The sequence below is a fragment of the Gallinula chloropus genome (assembly GCF_964237585.1).
Source record: "Gallinula chloropus genome assembly, chromosome: 1".
Classification (NCBI taxonomy): domain Eukaryota; kingdom Metazoa; phylum Chordata; class Aves; order Gruiformes; family Rallidae; genus Gallinula; species Gallinula chloropus.
Window position 1 is genome coordinate 164267907 of NC_140085.1, and position 18674 is coordinate 164286580.

Consider the following 18674-nt stretch of genomic DNA (forward strand, 5'->3'; position numbering starts at 1 on the left):
CTTTTTTTCTTTTTTGGTTGAGAAATATACTTTTAAATGCCTTGTGTAGATCTAAATGACACTGTGATTTGTGTTGTGTGAGTTAACTTATGCTCCTCCTGTCTCAACGTATGAGTTTTAATAAGCAGATGAAAGTAATTGTTAGCTAATTTTAAATGGCAGGAATGCACTCTGCTAAACTACCTCAGTTAAATATGTTGCAGTGACCAACTATTTCAACCTTTTGCTTATCTGCCATCTCTAACATTTCATGAAAGAATGAAATAAGCAAGCAATCAAACTGCAAAAAAAGGTCACATTACTAGAAGTGCAATACTGTATTGTGTATTGATCACACTACATGGGAGTCAAGTCTTGCAGGATGTTGAGAATTGTTGTAACAAGTACTTAAAATGATAACGCTAGAATCTGTTCCAAAAAGGGAAAAGAAAATGTGCTGATGTTAAGAGTATGGTACAAATGTTATCACTTCTTATTAAGGGCTATAACATTATCCTAGTACTTTCCCTGCTGTAGCTGACCAAAAGAACAAATATTTCTCACAGCTCCAGTTAATTTCACTGTAATATTTTTCCCCAGCTTAAATGTAAGCCTTCTATCACAAAGGAAAAAAAAAATAAAAAAAATCTGTGTACTTCAGTGCTGCAGTGCTGAACACTGCAATGCCAAACTTTAAAGATGCAAAAGCCTGGAGCGAAATCCCAGTCCCCACTTCAAGCAACCAGGCATCTCACATACTGCACTGGGAAAGGCAGAAATCAGGCCTTCATGTCAGGACCAGTGTAACGCTGCAATGGAATCTCAGCTCACACTGGGGGATCAGGGTTGCAACAAAACCAGCTCCCTACATCTGTGTTCCACAACTTGAAATTCATCCCTGAGAAGAGAAATCCTGCTTCTGTTGTATCAAACTTTTCAAGGAAGTCAGTGAGTGAGTGAGTGAGTGAGTGAGGACACGTGTGTGTGTGTGTGTGTGTGTGTGTGTGAGGTTTGGGATGAGAGGAATAAAAGGGATAAAAGAAGGTGTATGACTCAGCTCCCTATCTCTCTCCTAACCAACAGCATAGTGGGCAGAATATACTTTCCCAGTGGAGACATGGGTCATTTCACTGCTAAGTTGGAAAGGGCTTAAGTCTGTGGTTTGACCTCCTTATAAGAACACTTGATATGAACATGTCACTCCAGAAGACCATGCTGGAGACTATCGCCTGCAGGGGTGGGGAGCAGGAGAGGAGGGAGTAGGGGGGTGTGTGTGTGTGTGTGTGTGTGTGTGTGTGTGTGTGTGTGTGTTAAAAAGTGAAAGGACAAAAAGAAGATGATAAAATTTCCCTAATGGGTATTGAGTCCTTCATCAGTCAGCTTTTTTGGATACTCTGACCAGTAAGGACAGCAGTTCTGAGGCCTAGTCTTGTCCTAAGAACTGCTCAGGTATTTTAATAATTTTAATGCAAGCAATCCCAGTGAAAACTTGGTCCAAAACTCAGATCAATATATGTAGTTAAAAATTTCTGGTCAGGACCTTGGCCTAGCCTATTCAGTAAATACACCTCTGCTTCCACACCATCAGAAGTGTAACGACTACATGGCTTTCATGGCAGACTACACTAAGGCTAGATGCACAGTCTGTCCACTTTTGTCACTCCTATTCACTTTTCTGACATCTAGTGCTTGAAGTTTTTAAGACTAACTATGACATATTCTGGTCAATGTTCCCAACAAAAAAATTATAGCAAGGTCTGATGTATATGTATACTGGAGAAAAAACGTCTTACCAGTTTTGCTGCTGACTCCACTATCTAAATACCCGATGTATGAAACCTATTAGGTCAAGCTCAGTCTCATGTGAAAACACAATGCAAGCAAGTTGTCCTAGGACTCTGCACACCCTGGTGGGTGCTGTAACCAATAGCTGGTTAACTTACGCTCTCCCACTGCCTTTCTCTGGTTCAAGAGTTCTCAAAATTATTTTCCTTGTAAAGTAGAACAGCTGCAGCAAGAGGGCTGGTAGCCTGGTGTTTGAGGGTATGAGCCAAGAATGAGGAACATGTGGGCTGGCTCTTACACTGCAAAAGATAGAGAATTTTTATTTTCTCATCCTGAGCCAGTCTCCTACCCACTAAATAGGCAAATCACTTCTCTAACTTTTTTTTTTTTTTTTAAATCATCATCATCATACGCCACTGCATCATTTTGCAAAGCTCCATCTGGTGAACATATCACAGTGAGATTTGGAACACACTCACACGTCACTGCCCTCAGGAAAACGAAGAAGAAGAATATCTAGTTTCAGAAAACCTTGTTAGACCGAAATACAATTTAGGTGGAAATCCATTAGTTCTGTGAAGACCGGCCTGTGAAACACACTGAGATAGAAAATTCTGGGAAATGATCCTTGTATTAATTTAACCCTTCCTACCCTTAGTTGAAACCAGATAATTGTAACTGGTTTAAAAGAATTGTATGCATCAGAAAGTGTAGTTTCTGCAGGAGTTGCATCAATATATAGAAGCACCTATGTTAACTTTCACTCCCAACATAGACGAAGCCTGAATAAAGCCCTAATGAAATAATGATTCTATGACTTTTCTATTTGCTGAATCCATCATAATTTGTAGTATCTATACACATACACACACACTTTTGTATATATATGCATATACCTGTGTATGTATAAACACAGAGAACATCATGTCTTTATTGTGATTACATCTTCCACAGAAATAATGAAGAGGGTTTTACTTCACATAGCACAAATATTGCAAGAAGGTTCTCGATATCTATAGATCTTTATTTTGTAGAGACTTTGCAAGTGGTCTGAGTTCTGCTTTGCGATATCTACAACATTAGATGAGATAATTATTTTTTAACATGTTATGATATAGCAAAAATACACCCTTAACCAATGTTACTTGCATAGTCACATAGCAACAAGGAGATGGGAAATTACCAACTGGGAAAATGTAAAATAATCCCAGTATCTTTTCCTATTTCAAGACATTTTCCATATTAGGAGTAAAACCATTCCTATTCAAAAGGCAACTGCAATGCCCAAACCAATTTGCTTGTGTTTGGTTACATATGAGACTTTACACCAGAAGAAAGGTGTAAATTGGAAATGCATTGTCTTTGGCTTCTAGAAGTTCTACAGCTAAACAAGAGGTAAAAGAGATAAGGAAAGGAGTCAAGGAAAATAGGCTTGGGTGCTCTTTCCCCTATCTGATCTACTGGATATTTTGAAGGGGATAATGTGAGCTCTGGTTATTCAACCTGTGTATGAATTGTAAAGTGGAATGCATACACTGCATTTTAAAGAACCATATTAATTGGCACTTTGGTGCTGCATCATCTCTCACTTTACCACACTCTAAAAAAAGAGTAAAAAAATTAAATCAACCTGATGCAGAAGTAGGTATTTCCTTAAAACACTTAGAGGCAGGCATCTTCTCCTAAGATATGTCTCCAAGCTTAATTCAATAAGAAAATGATGAAATCTAGAAATTTAGCATTTTGGCATTAAGTAATGATAGATTGATTGATTTCTACCCTGACACACTTTCTCCTGTGTAATTTACCTTACAGAACCAAAACTTTAGATAGCATATCTAAAACGGATGATGCCTCTTTTCTTTCTGACTTGTCTTCCAGATGCTAACCTTAGCATTACAGGTGCTGTCTCATACATATATCATATATATGAGACATAAATTTCTCAATATAGTTCCAAAGTATATATCTGAAAACACAATGAGTTCTTTATCTAAATAGTCTTTTGGAAATTACATAGCACTTCCCCCCGCCCCTGCTTCTAGGGCCCCAGATGGCTTACACTAGTTCCCACCTCTCAGCAGATCCCTTGGAAGAAGCAGGCAGTTTGTCCTTCATGCTTTGACAACAGGTCATTGTCTCCTTCCTCTTGTTTGATTCATATTTATTTATTTATTATCTCGTTAATGTTCAGGTCTTCTGGTTGCATTTTGATTGTTTTTACGGTGCCTGAGCAATTTTAATAACACGAAGGTAAAGATGCTCAGAAGCTTTATTGTAAGGCAGGGGGAGCACAAGCTCTTGAGTCCTCCTGCCCCACATCCCAGGCTCTAGGGTTTCATCCTTTCCTCAATATCACTGCTGCTGACACCCGGTGAGTGGGCCCCATACCCGACCCTGACTCTCCCACCTCCCTCCATAGAGTTTCCTGGGATCTTCCCTGCCTCGGGCTCCTTTTGCACTCGGAGGCTGCAATTTTTGATCCACGGAAGATTTCTATTCAGCCTGGCACCGCCCCCCCACCCCCCTTCCCGGCATCAGCGAGAGACAAAGTCAAAGAAACCGTCAGGAGAAATTAATTAATGTGCCTCAACGTGGCGCCAAGTTTCCTTTTCCTCTTTTTATTTTTTTTTCCCTTCCAGTGAAACCACTAATATATTTCTTGTGTTGCTTTCTGTCTCAGTGGCATTTTATCTCTTCTGGCCCGTTTGTAATTTATCGGGCAGTCTTTTTCAGGGCCAGGATTTCTCTCTTTTTGTCTGCTTGCTTTCCTTCTCCTGTCCCGTTTCCTCCCACGGCTCCCCCCTCCCTCCATAGTCCCTGCCCACCGTAACGAATCGAAAGGCCAAATCTTCATCCTGGGGACCCGAAACGGACACGGCAACTGTTGTAACTTGTCTGCGGTCTAATTACATTAATTTGATAAGATCATCGTCGGCAGGATGTCTAATTTACTTGCAAGCGGCAGCCAGGGAAAAGCTTTGACCAAATTAGCATGCCGCCGGGACCAGGGGGTGCAGGCTCCATATGGCTCCCTGGCTTTCCCTATAAATAACCCTCCTCCAGCCCACCCCCGCAGTTACACACACACCCCCTACCAGTATGCCGCAAAGTTCACCAGCGGCGCCGGACGGGAGAGGTACAGCCCCGAGCTGCAGGAGGCACCCGGCTGCCGGGCTGCCTCCCCCGCCGCCGCCTCTTCCTCCTCCCTTCTCCTCCTCCTTCTCCTCCTCCTCCTTCTCCTCCTCCTCAGAGCGATTTGACAAGGCAGGGGGAAACGCGGGTTTCTACTTGCACCACCAGAGGTGCAACTGGTTCTTCGCTCATAGGCATCTGAAACCCGTCCAAATGATGCAGAAACTTTTGTATGCTCGGCTCCTTTCTTCAAAGCCAGGCTCCGGTTTTTCCGCTGTGTAATCCTCCTTTGTCAGAAGGGTGGGAGCTGAAAAGGGCGGCGGGGGGAGGAGGGAGAGGGAGGGGGTCGAGGGACGCAGGCGTTCTATTTCCACGGAGAGAATGTTAGGAGCATCCCTAGAGAAATATCTATTCATGTACAAACCTGCATCTCTAGATTTTTTATATATAGACAAGAATGTCAAGATGCACAACTGTCAGTTTCATCCCTCTCCTCCCCTCCTTAAGGGAGACACTATACTCTGTGGGAACAGGTGGCGTGAATTGCTAACAGTGCAGCAATCCCCTCCTCCCTACCCCCCTTCTCCTCTATGATAATTTAAATATATAATATATATATACACACACACAAAACGCAATAATCCACGGTTCAAGATTGCATAGAGAACGCCAGCAAGAGAACAATTCCAGCATGGAACACTATAGACTGCAGGGGAGGAAGAAATGCATTTAAAGCAACGCTGAAAATGGCGTGCAGAATAATTACCTCAAATTGCTACTCGCTTGACACCCTGACACTAATTCTGCTCAAGCCATTGGGAAATACAATAAGGCAAATGCACCTTCCTCGCCTGCTTGTGCAGGTGTGAGTGCATGTGAATGGGGGGCAATAGGGAACTGCTCTGCAGGAGGGGAAGGCTAAACTTTCCATCTTAAAAGAAAAGAAATAAATTAAATAATCCATTTAGGAGAAAGCATCTAAATAGATCGACAGCTTTTAATGCCAACGTTTTTAACGCTTGCCCTGTACGTGGATTGATTTTTTTTTTCTCCAGCATTCCCTCAGCAGATGGATTTTTGCCACTGCAGCTCAGCAGAGGGTGTCAGATCTTTCAGAGTGCACCAGGTTGAAACGAGCAGAGCCTCTTAGCAACTCTCCCTCTGCGTGCATGTGAGTGTGTGCGAGCGTGCGGCTCGGCAGCAGCGGAAGAAAGAGGAAAGAAGAGCGAGCAAGCGAGCCGAGCGAGGAGGGGAAGGGAGCGCGGCCGGCAGGGCGAGGCGAGGCGCGGCGCGGCGCGGGGCGGGCGGGCGTCCCCGGCTCCGCGGCAGGCTCCGGCCGCCGGCAGGCATGGGCAGCCGCGCACCGCAGCGGGGGCAGGCGCCGCGCAGCGCCGGCGGCTCGGCGGCCAGCGCCTAGGCTGGGGCGCGCTTTCAGCACCGGGACGCTGGACAGCGCCCGGCGGGCGGCGGGCGAGAAGCGCGGCTCCGCGGCCGCGCGGCAAGGTCAGTCCGGCGCGGAGCCGCGCACAGCGGCAGCCTCCGCGGCCACCGCCGCGCTCCCCGCCTGCGCCTCTCTAACATGCAGCGGCGGCCGGTGGCTAGCAGCACCGTTCCCGTGCCGGTGAGCCAGCCCGGCCGGCAGACCTCCACTTAGCTGCCCGGGAGGCGTCAGGGAGGGGGAATTTTTTTAATTTTATTTTTTTTTTCCCTTGGACTTTTTTTTTTTTCCTTTTTTTTTTTTTTTTTTCCGCGTGCCTTGCAGTACGTGCCTGGATAGTTTGTGGATATAATTATTGACTGGAATCTGGGCTGTTGCAGTTGTACGTGGGGGGGGGAGAGAGGGAGAGAGGAGAAAAGAGAGAGTCCCCCCCCCACCTCTGCCGACCCTCCCTTCTCCCCCTCCCCACATTCCTCCCCCCCCCCCCCCCCCCCCCCCCCTTTGGTGGTGGTGGTGGTGGTTCGGACATTTCATGTATTGAATGAACTGGAATTGCTTTCCGTTTGAGGAGGATGGTTGCTGTTACTTTGTGATGAGATCGGGAATGAATTGCTCGGTTTAAAAATGCTGCTTTGGATTCTGTTGCTGGAGACGTCTCTTTGTTTTGCTGCTGGAAACGTTACAGGGGACGTTTGCAAAGAGAAGATCTGTGCCTGCAACGAGATAGAAGGGGATTTGCACGTAGACTGTGAGAAAAAGGGATTTACCAGCCTGCAACATTTCACCGCCCCAACTTCCCAGTTTTACCATTTATTCCTGCATGGCAATTCCCTGACTCGACTTTTCCCTAATGAGTTTGCTAACTTTTACAATGCAGTCAGTTTGCACATGGAAAACAACGGTTTGCATGAGATTGTTCCTGGGGCTTTTCTTGGGCTGCAGCTGGTGAAACGCTTGCACATAAACAACAACAAGATCAAATCGTTCAGGAAACAGACTTTCCTGGGGCTGGACGATCTGGAATACCTCCAGGCAGATTTTAATCTATTGCGGGATATTGACCCAGGAGCGTTTAGGGACTTAAACAAGCTAGAGGTGCTGATTTTAAATGACAATCTCATCAGCACCTTGCCTCCCAATGTGTTTCAGTATGTGCCGATCACCCACCTCGACCTCCGGGGAAACCGTCTTAAAACCTTGCCTTATGAGGAGGTCCTGGAGCAGATCCCAGGCATTGCTGAAATCCTGCTAGAGGATAACCCCTGGGACTGTACTTGCGATCTGCTGTCGTTGAAGGAATGGCTGGAAAACATACCCAAAAACGCTTTGATCGGCAGAGTGATTTGTGAGGCTCCCACTAGGTTGCAGGGCAAAGATTTAAATGAGACCACAGAGCAAGAGCTGTGCAAAAAGAACAGAGTGGATTCTAGCCTAGCTGCTCCCCCTGCTGAAGAAGAAACCTGCGATCCTGGTCCCATTCCAACCCCTTTTAAAATACATGGCAAAGAAGACCCTGCCACACCAGGATCTGGTCCAAACGGAGGTACAAAGATTCCCGTCAACTGGCAAATCAAGACCAGACCCACTGCTGCCGTGTCGACAGTCAGCGCCAAAAGCAAGCTACCGGCTACCGTGTCCTGCCCGCAGATCTGCAGCTGTGATCAGATCCCTGGCTCGGGTTTAAAGGTTAATTGCAATGACAGGAATGTGAGCAGCTTGGTGGATTTGAAGCCCAAGCCATCCAATGTGCAGGAGCTATTTCTAAGAGACAACAAAATACACACTATCAGGAAATCCCACTTTCTGGATTACCGGAAACTTAATTTACTCGATCTGGGCAACAACAACATCGCTACTGTCGAGAACAACACCTTCAAGAACCTATTTGATCTCCGATGGCTCTACATGGATAGCAACTACTTAGACACCCTGTCCCGGGAGAAATTCGCTGGGCTGCAAAACCTGGAGTATCTGAATGTGGAGTTTAATGGGATCCAGCTGATCATGCCCGGCACCTTCAATGCAATGCCCAAACTGAGAGTCCTCATACTCAACAACAACCTGCTGAGATCTCTCCCAGTAGATGTGTTCGCCGGGGTCTCGCTTTCCAAGCTGAGCATACACAACAACTATTTCATGTACCTCCCGGTGGCAGGGGTGCTGGACCAGCTCACCTCCATCACCCAGATTGACCTGCATGGCAACCCGTGGGACTGTACTTGCCCTATCGTGCCTTTCAAACAGTGGGCAGAGATGCTGCGCCCCAAGGTGATTATGAGCGACCTGAGGTGTGAGTCCCCTGAAGATTTCTTCAAGGAGGATTTCGAGTCTCTGTCCAACGACGTGATTTGCCCTCAGTTAAAAATCTCGCCCACATTAACTTCTACTAACAAAAACAGCACCGGGTTGACAGAGACAGGTACTCACTCCAACTCCTACTTGGAGACCAGCCGGGTCTCTATTTCAGTGCTGGTGCCAGGGCTCCTGCTGGTTTTTGTGACCTCTGCCTTCACGGTGGTTGGCATGCTGGTGTTCATCCTGAGGAACAGAAAGCGGTCCAAGAGGAGGGATGCCAACTCCTCTGCATCCGAAATCAACTCCTTGCAGACGGTCTGCGACTCGTCCTACTGGCACAACGGGCCCTACAGCACCGACGGGGCCCACAGGGTTTACGACTGCGGCTCCCACTCCCTGTCGGACTGAAGTGGCAGGCGGGGCAGGGGCGGCCGCCACCCGGGACCGGCCTTTCGCGCTCCGGCCGGTGGGGCAGCCAACGCCGGTCGGAGACAGCTCTACACCTCGGCTACCTTTTGTGAGAAACAAAACACATACACACGCCCCTCCTCACGACCCTCACGGGAAGCACCGAGGCCCGGTGCGCAGTGGGGGGAGCCCGGCGCCGGGGCGCATCCCCGCAGCTCTACTCAGCCTGGGGCGGTGGGCGCATCCCCCCGCCCGTGCACTGCCGGGGCAGCAACAGACAGACGAGGACCCGCTTCCTACGGTTCCGGCAGGGCTACACACAGCTCCAGGTTTTGTTGGGCTTTTTGTTCTATTGTGTTGAGGTTTGTTTTGCTTTTTTGCCCTCTTCCGCTGTGGACCGATCCCTCTCTGAGAGGCCGGGAAGAGGAGGTGGGGGGCGGAGGAAAGGCCTCCTCCTGACAGCAAAGCAGGAGTGGAAAGTTGCACGAAGGCATGAATGTAATGTAAATAAATGACTCCGACTCCAAAACAGACAAATGGACACAAAAAAAAAAAAAAAAAAAAAAAAAAAGTGCTGCATGGCTCGCATGGATACAACGCACCCCAGGGACGCTCCAGCCCCCGACTGGAAGCAGCGTCTAGTTCACACCATCATCCCTCTTACCTGATAAGTCCCTTCGTATCAAACCTTCTATATACGAAATACAGTATAATAATAAAAAAAGTGCCATTTCGCCATTTTTTGTGTGATCAATAGGCAGTAGAGATCGTACTTTTACTGTGGAAAAAAATGTAAAGGTTTTATTTAAGACATAGTTGCATGAGTATTCTCATTGGATTTTTTTTTTTTTTTTTAAGGCAGGAATTATTTTGCTGGGAGAGATTTGCTTTATTGATGGTGGGTTGTGTTTCGGTTTTCGGGGGTGGGGGTGGGTGGGGAAGGGGAGGCTTTGGTTTTGTTTTATCTCCTTTTTCAATATACATATTGAGTATTGCCTTTCCATCTGAATGTAAAAATTAGTACCCTTGATTTCTATTATGGTAACAGTGTAAACATACCAAAAAAAAAAAAAATCCAAGGCAGTTAAGCATGACCAATTAATGTCACTCTAGTGCTTAGGCTGCAAAGTTTAATGGTAGAAAATTCTGTGCTGTTGTAAATCTTACTATAACTTGAGGAAACCAGAACTAAGGAAGCAAGTGAAACTTACTAATTCTATTCGAGGGTTTTATAATGGCATATTTTTTCAGTATTAAAGTGAAAATGTTTTCAACTCTGGGTCCTTACCATTTTTCCAGCATCAGTTCTTGCAAGTGGGTTACTTGGATTTAGCGGACAGAGCCTCCTTTCAGTGCTCGCTCTGTGTGTTTTTCTCTCTCTCTCCCTTTTGCCCTCCCTCCCTCTCATTCATTCACACTCACAGGCACAAACATCCTTCTCTCACCCCTTCCCCAACGTAAATAACACACAGAAGTTTCCTGCCTCCTCCCCTCTCTCTCTCTCCCCCCCCCCCCCCCCCCGCTGCTTTTTTAGTTTATTTATTTATTTTTTTTAATGCGGCAGTGAATCCCTTTATTAATACTGTGAATCTCTCGCTGCTGCCGCCGCCTATGCTGCACACACTGCAGATATATTAGGGGATGTTAGGGGGGGGAATTTGATTTAATTGACTCTGCCTAGCGCGGTCTCATTAAGCCGGAGCCGGATTTCACCGGTCAGCACTTGGGGCCCGTAGGCAGCTTGCCGGACTGCCAGTGAGGCGGGGCTGCTGCGGGCGGCTGGGCTCCGGCAGCTGCTGCTGCTGCTGCTGCAAGTGGGAAAACTAATTAGCGAAGGGACTTTTCCATCCCAGCTCTGGGTAGCTGCACCCTTTGATATGAAATGCTGAGGGGGACCAAAAAAAAGAGCCAACACCCCCCCCCCCACCCCCCCCCCCTCACCAAACCCCAAAAAAGCGCCCCAACCCACGGCGCAGTGCTGCAGTTGGACTTCAGGCAGCTCGCATTTGATCCCGCTCCTGTACGGGAAAAGTGCCCCTAAACTCAGGAAAAACCTGTAAAGGCGAAAGCCCCTGCAGATCGCTTGTAACTCACAGCTCAAGTCCCAGTGGAGGTATGGAGAATTTCAGTCACGTTGCTCCTGGCTTTCTCCAGGCAGAGAATCCTTTTAAAGAGTAAAACACCGTAAGGGACTTGCTAAACTTCAAATACTGATTCGGTTTGCTTTATAGAAAATGCTCGCCTTTGGGATGTGCGAGGGGAAAACAGACACCCGTGCGTACACACTGCAATAGAGGTACTCTTGGAAGCCAGGCAGTAGCCTGATCCCGGGTGGTCATGAAGTATTAAACGTGGGGAATAGATCATTCCTCCTGAATCCTTTATCACCGTGCAAAGGTCTGCAGTCTCCTAGAAAACAGCCTCTAGTTTGGTTGTGTAGCTCTGAAAACGGGATGTCCTGCTTAATTATACAAACCGTTCCTATTTGGAGGGCCCTTTATATCCCCCCCCTTGCTGCTTTGTTAGACTGATAGTTCTGCCAGGACATTCTGTGTAAGACAAAGTGATGGCAGTAGAGGCACTAGTTTGCCATTGTGCATTGTGCAATCTACCATATCGAGAAGAAAAAGGCATTTACATGTCAGCCAGTATTTCTGTCCTCAGGAGACCATCAACTTTAGCTTAGGCAGAGGGCAAAAAAAAAAAAAAAAAAATCCCAAACCAAAACATAAGCCTGTACACCTCTAGATAACTACCTAAGTCCTGCTGCCTTCTACATGACATTGTGGTGATAAAATTGAGGAACTGAGAACATTAAAGATACATCTCGTGCTAAAAAAAAAATAGAAAAATCATAGTTATATTACAGGTACTGTTGTGGAAGTTAAAATAAAATGTATAGCACATTAAAGATGTTAAATCACTGGCTGAGATCAGAAACGCCTGCATTCCAGGGAATATAATGTTAAATATATGTTTTGATTTGTCATCATTGAGAGGTAGCATAAACTTGTAACTTTTCTCATTCACTTTCCTTAAAGATCTGGTTCATTGGCACACTTAAATAGAAATGTCAGTTCTATTAAAGAGTTGCAGATACGCATTTACCACCCTGTTTAAGGCTGGACTTGGGGGGAAATAATCAAACGACCCTTTCTCTTTCTGTGTAATTTTCTGATTATAACATTCACATGATTCTTCCATCTTGCAGACATTTGCCCTTAAGACTCACAGATAACCTAACTCTCTGAGGCGATATAATAACTGCCAGGCTTTGAATGATGATGTTTATCTTATTTGCATGTTTAGCACCTGTAAGGTTATTTTTTTATCAAAAGAAAACCTTCAACCAAAGAGACAAATAAGAGAAAGAACAGGGATGATGGAGGATGTATTGAAGGAGAGTGAAGTGCAAATATATTAAATATGTTTAGCTGCATGGCATTAACACCAATAATGAAAAACTTAATTTTTTTTACTCATTTTGACAAAGCCTAATTGTTGTGATAGTGCTTCTGACAGAGGAACCCTATATAATAATCACGTGTCAAACATGTGCCTTTTTTTCTGCTAACTTAAGAGTCTTCTAACTTCAGGCCTAACATATATTACATTAAATTACTTCTTATCTCTCTTAATCATCACTGTAAAGTTTTAGTTCTATTGCTGTTTCAAAGAACACAGACAGGAAAAGAACAGATATCTTGTTTAATTAAGTTTGTGGTTTGTTTGTTTTGGGTTTTTTTAAAGTTGATTTCTTTTTGGTTTGTTATGGGTTTTTTTTTTTTTTGTTGTTGTTCTTTTTTCCCCTGCAAACACTTCAACTAAGAATAACCTAGCATTTAAAGTGTTGCCATAGAAATATAAGCCTGTATGCATGGTAGCCTCTTGCATGCCACTGCAGAAGACTGAATGGAACTGTAGGAGCAAACTGATAAAATTTTAAGTTAATACTCACAGAGTGATATGTATCATTTTGAGCAGAAGTGTACTGTTGGAATTGCACACATATACATTATTAATTTGCTTTACTGTTCATTGTGCCATGTTATTTTATGAATTTGGTGCAATAGCATTGAAAATACACTGTTTCAGATCTGCTTGCAAACTAAGGTCATGTAATTTTTTATTTTATTTTTTTTTAGCAAGAGTGGGGCCAGATTTTATCTGATGGAGAAGAGAAGGCTTTGTGTACTAATCTTTACTTGGGTAGAGCAGCCATTGACAACAAAAGATGAACATTTCACACTTTCTTAAACTGCTGGTAAAGCTCATTAGGCTGAAAGTTAGGACAGCAAGAAACTGCGAAATGTTCCTCCTTCCCAAAAGAATAATCTCTAGTTTCCACTACCCATATCCCATATGATTGGCTTCCTAAGACAAGTAGTTCTTAGTAAAGGGGCAACCTCTTTCTCTTTGTGTTTTTAAAAGTGGCTTGTTCGTTCCAAAACAAAGCAGGATTTTGTTCGAGAATTTAGTGCAGTTGTTTATACTATTTGGAGCAGTCAGAGGAGGTTTGGCTACATCTTTATTCATGTATGAACGAAAGTGAATGTTCTTCAATTATGGACTTCAGCAGATAGATCGTTTTGCATTTAGAAACATTTCCACAGGTATATAAGTGAAGTAGGACAATTTCTGTGTCTGAATCTTTATTACGCGTGTTTGAGCAGTTCAAGTTTATGATTTATAATACTGAAATTTCCAGACAATGGGCAGGACTTCTGAGCTGGCTGTTGCAAAAGTATTTTTTTTGTATTTGGAAAGGAGTTGAAAAATGAAGAATTAATGGTTTGCGTTGCTAAGCTACAGTTGCTGTAAGATAACCTAGACATTTGTGTAATTTTGAACCATATTAAGAGTATGGACATCGAAATCACAAGAATCTTTTTTGATTGTCCTCAGTGTTGTGCTCTGTTAGAATACATTATTATATTTAGCAATGGTACCTTAATGGGTTAACTTGTAAAAGAAGATGATATCCAACATAATTGTCTGAGAGTTCCAGAATCTTTTATTGTGTTATCTTATAGTTGGAGAAATGTAAATGAGAGCCATCATTTTTATTTCTTCAAGATTAATTACCAGGTCAATTGACGTATTGTCATGCTGAATAGTTTCATTTACCAGCTAAAGTTTCTGAATCAATTTCTGTGCATACTTCTTAAATATATTCTTCAGTTAGAGAGGAACAAAGTCAGCAGAAATTCCCCTGAAGGAAATAGCAGTCGCCTGCATCAAGCACTTCAAAGCTAAGACTGAAAAATAATTGCAGAGAATGGTCAGAAAAAGCCCACAGAGACGACACTGAGTTGACTCTAAGAGAATGACTGCTTAAGTGCCTTTGTTTTAGTGGTATCAGTGGCACAGAGTGGTCTAGCTTTCGCTCCATAGAAATACTGGAGTCATCAGACTCTTCCATCTTTCTTCTTTTTCATTAGGTAGCGTGAATGATTCGTCTGAGAGAGTTTCTAACTAAGCCAGTGGAAAAAAATACCTTCTATTGATATCATGACTGTTCAGACAGTCCCCTCGTGTTGCAACTCTCTTGCAAGTGGGAGAGGTTGAGGTTTAGCAAACAAAGTGTCCTAAATGTGACTTGAGGGAAACAAAAGAATGGGAAGATAATGGTTCTTTTTCCTTTATATGAGAAGGTAGGCTGAGAAGACACAATGAAAACTTTAGAAAGCAGTGAAGACAGCTGTGAAGAAATTAAGAAGCAATATAGTCTGGTGGAAAAAATCAGGGAGGTGTCTAATTTTCTGGATCACTATGTAACCTAGAGTGTATATAGTATTTGTCTCACCTAGACTGATGGACTTGAATTAACTACTCTAGAACAAGCCAGTAATACCCTAAAAAGTGTCCTGGAATGTCTGAGATGTGTGCATAAGTCTGGTAGATCCAAAATAAGGACCAGGGCACACATATATTTCTGGAGTGGCAGCTGCAACCTAGGTGGGGTACATTAGGACATCTGAAATAGGTGTAGAAACCTGTACGGGAGCAGCTGAATTGAACTCTGGATCTACACTGGGAGGCTGGTGGCTTGGTTCATTTGGTCCACATAAGTAATTTGAATTACCTTGGTATCTGAGCTGTCTGCATGGTGCTTACAGGAAAGATTTAACGCTTGTTAGACATATGGTCATCTGTTGCCAGGCAAGGAAATAAGGTGCCACAAATGGCAATGTAATGTCAATGAACAGGCAGAGGAGTTGAATGTTAAATGTGGCCCAGTTATATACACCTTCACTGCAGATTATTATATGCATGTGAGAACTAAATCAAACCCTTGAAGTTATACAAGAGAAATGGTATCAGAGATGGCTACATGAGACATGACAATTTTTAAAGGATGGCTTAATTTTTAGAGGGTATCAATTAGGTCAGATGTAACCCTCAGAGCTTTTTCATCTTTTCCTAGCTTGGATTTTATTTTTGTCTTTTAAAATTTCTCTCTCTTTGACTTGGGGATTGCATCCTAATGGATGCTTTTGGATGGGACTCCTATTTCAGCTGATGCCTTTAGAAATTGCTATAGTACATAATAACTATAATAGAAACATCATAAAGTAATAGAAGGCTCAGGAAACAAAAATGTAACAACAACAAAAAAAAATCCTGACAGTTATTGCTGCTACCATAATAGTAAATAACTAGTTCTTGGGTCAAGCTTGAAATATAAATGAGGAATACAATACTCCAGGGCTGTAGCCATTATTGAAGTCATTAAGATGATCACAATGAGAGATAAATGCTAGTAATGGATGAGAAAATACAGCAGAAAATGTTTCTGAAAAAAAATCTGTTTTCAGAAAAGAAAGTGCCAAACTGTAAGTGTTTTTTCACAAGAGGATTGAAAAGTGAAAAATATAATTTAATTATGGAGACACAGTAACAACCTATTCACATGAGAAATCTTAAAGGAAAGAGATGGTAGGAAAGATATAAGTGCAGGATGTAGAATATGTGGTTAAACCCTAGAGACTATTACTGATGTTGTAAGTAGATGTATTGTGTTACCCAGGATAAATATGGCACACAAAAAAGTTGGCACGATCATGTATTGGGCACTCTGTGAGCAATTCAGACTTTCAGAGAGAAGTGTCAGAACTTAGGCAAGGTACAAATGGAGAGAATGTAAGCACAAAACCAGTACAAGATTTCTTCCACTACTACAGTTTGGGAAGCAAATGGTTCAAGATTAGTTACTGTGGTTATAAAGGTTATTTTATCAGGTGTCTTTATTGTAGAATTTAACTTGGTAACAAAATACTGATAAATAGGATCTACTCGAAATATAAGCATACTACAGATTTTCTGGTATGTGGTGAATATCATTGTAGTTGAAAAATAAGTATGTAAATAAAAATATGATATTTTTCTGGAAACATTCTTCAAAAAACTAGGTCAATAGTTACCTCTAAACCACTGGGGGAAAAGAAAAATCTAAATTTTTGGCTGCATTTTTGATGCTGCAGTAGTCTTAGATACCTATCAGGAATTGTTCCTCACTGACGTTATGTGTGACAGAGAATAATATTAATAGCAGTAAAATAATGACGAACCTTTTGTGTTTAAGGGTTTTCTTGCTTCCCAGTAAATTAAGCTGCATATATCCTATAGGTAGAAAACCTTCCTAACATATTTTATTTTTCTCTCTTTCTCTCTGTGTCTGTTGTATTTTGGTGGGTTTCTTTTTTTTTTTTTTGGGGGGGGGTGTTTGTTTGGTTTGGTTTGTTTTTCTTTTCTATGCTTTAATTTAGACACATACTTGTGTATGTAAGACCATGATGCACTGGCAAAATATGACAGTGTAAGAATAAGCAAGAGGAATGCACTTAATAAAGGTGCTAGCTCCTGCAGATTTCCTGAAATTATTCAAGAAGAACTGCAGGTCTGAATGGCAGAGTGAAAGATGTTACCAGCACTGGCTAAAGGTGCCCATGGGAACAGGAAGCAGTTACATTTTTGAAAAGTCTCTCTATGACTATGCTGCTATTAATGAAAGATGATCTTAACCAACTAAAATTTTAGTATAATGCAATAGTCCTCTGGAACTTCAGAAATGAGAAGGTATATTTAGGATAATGATTAGACTGTTGATTTGGGCCTTATAATAGGGCAATATTGAAATTAAGATGAGAAAGAAGTGGTTCTTACTACAGATTCATAAATTGCTGTCTGCCCAAACTTATTAGCTCAGCTGCAGACATGTATATTAAATTAGGCCATTTGAGCTTTGAACAAATTCATAGTATTCATAAGTTCCAAACTGAATAATAAATGTAAGGATTCTTAGCCTTATTTTATATTGTACCTGAGTATGTACATTATGTTATACTGATGAAATTAGGAATGAAATAGAAATGAAGTAAACATTTTTGCCGATACGGTTTAAAAATAAGTTGCACATTTTAAAAGGATCAGTTCAGGCAACTAGTGTTCCATAAGTAACAGAATACTGGTCTGATAATGTTTCAATATGGTTAATTTATATATATCTTATGAATGGTGTTGTTTGAAATAAATTAATTTCTGTTTATGAGGCAACAAGCTTATGATAAAAACATTTAATTAATAATGTGAACTTTAACATAATTGCTATAGAAGGGTTGATAGTACTGGTATTAATGGAACCTTAATAATATCTAGCATGACACAATAACCAAGCAGAAATTATCAACATGTATGTTTCATCCAAAGATATAGGTTTTAGACTAAATCCCATCCACAGAACAGTTTCTGTAGTTTTCCCCGAATGAACATTTTTTTAATTTTTTTTTCCCAAATTTCGGGATTTACTAAATTCAGAATCAATTATTCCTGTGGAGAGAAGAAAGTCAGTTGCAAATCCCTGTTCTGCCTGGATTGATGAGGAATCAATCTTAATGTCTCATGCAGGACCGAATTGTCAAACACTAGTGGAAGAGAGAGAAAATTGAGAATACATAATTTTGTGACACAGATCCTTTTCCATTGGATTGAGTGGCCTGTACCTCTGGCAGGAACACAGTCCTCTATCCTGCTCATTTAATGAAACCAGAACCTGAGTGAACTCAGTCACTACCTGAATCCCTACTAAATAACTGTTGTATCATAACCTAGCTCTTTTTTGGAGTTCTCCATAAGCTCTGACCAAGACAAAATTGCTACAAAGGGGATTAGCCCTTGGCAACGTGAACATGAGCCAATTTGTACTTGGACTTTGAGCCTAAGGATTTAACTCTGCTTCTTGCTCATTTAGAAGTGTGAATATGCACAGTGTATCTCCTGTGGGCTCAGCATTTGGCCCAGAGATTCATTAATGGATTTAGGAGCTGTGGGGTTTTTTTTGTGTTCTCCCCCTACTCCTTCCTGCTTGCTAGGATTTGATTATGCAATTCCTTCTCAGAAGTCCTGATGGACTTTGATGTCCCTGCCTTGGCTTTATCTGACATTACCTGACTGAACAAGCAGACATGAACATATCAATGAAAATTATTTTTTTTAATGTTTAATTAAAAAATAAAGAGTAAGAATGAGCTTTCTTTGTAATGTGGGATAATATTTTCTATTAAAGCTACTAGGATAGGTTAACAGGGTTAATTTAAATTGCTGTAGTTATGACCAATAGCATTTGGATACAATC

General features: G+C 42.5%; 1 protein-coding gene across 1 annotated transcript; it reads left to right on the forward strand.

Annotated features, from left to right (window-relative positions):
* Positions 1-6961: 6961 nt before the first annotated feature.
* Positions 6962-9040, forward strand: SLITRK1 (SLIT and NTRK like family member 1; the record flags this gene model as incomplete). Its single annotated transcript, XM_084274312.1, has 1 exon — positions 6962-9040. The coding sequence occupies one exon, from the start codon at positions 6962-6964 to the stop codon at positions 9038-9040; it is 2079 nt and encodes a 692-aa protein (XP_084130438.1).
* Between the last annotated feature and the right edge of the window lie 9634 nt (positions 9041-18674).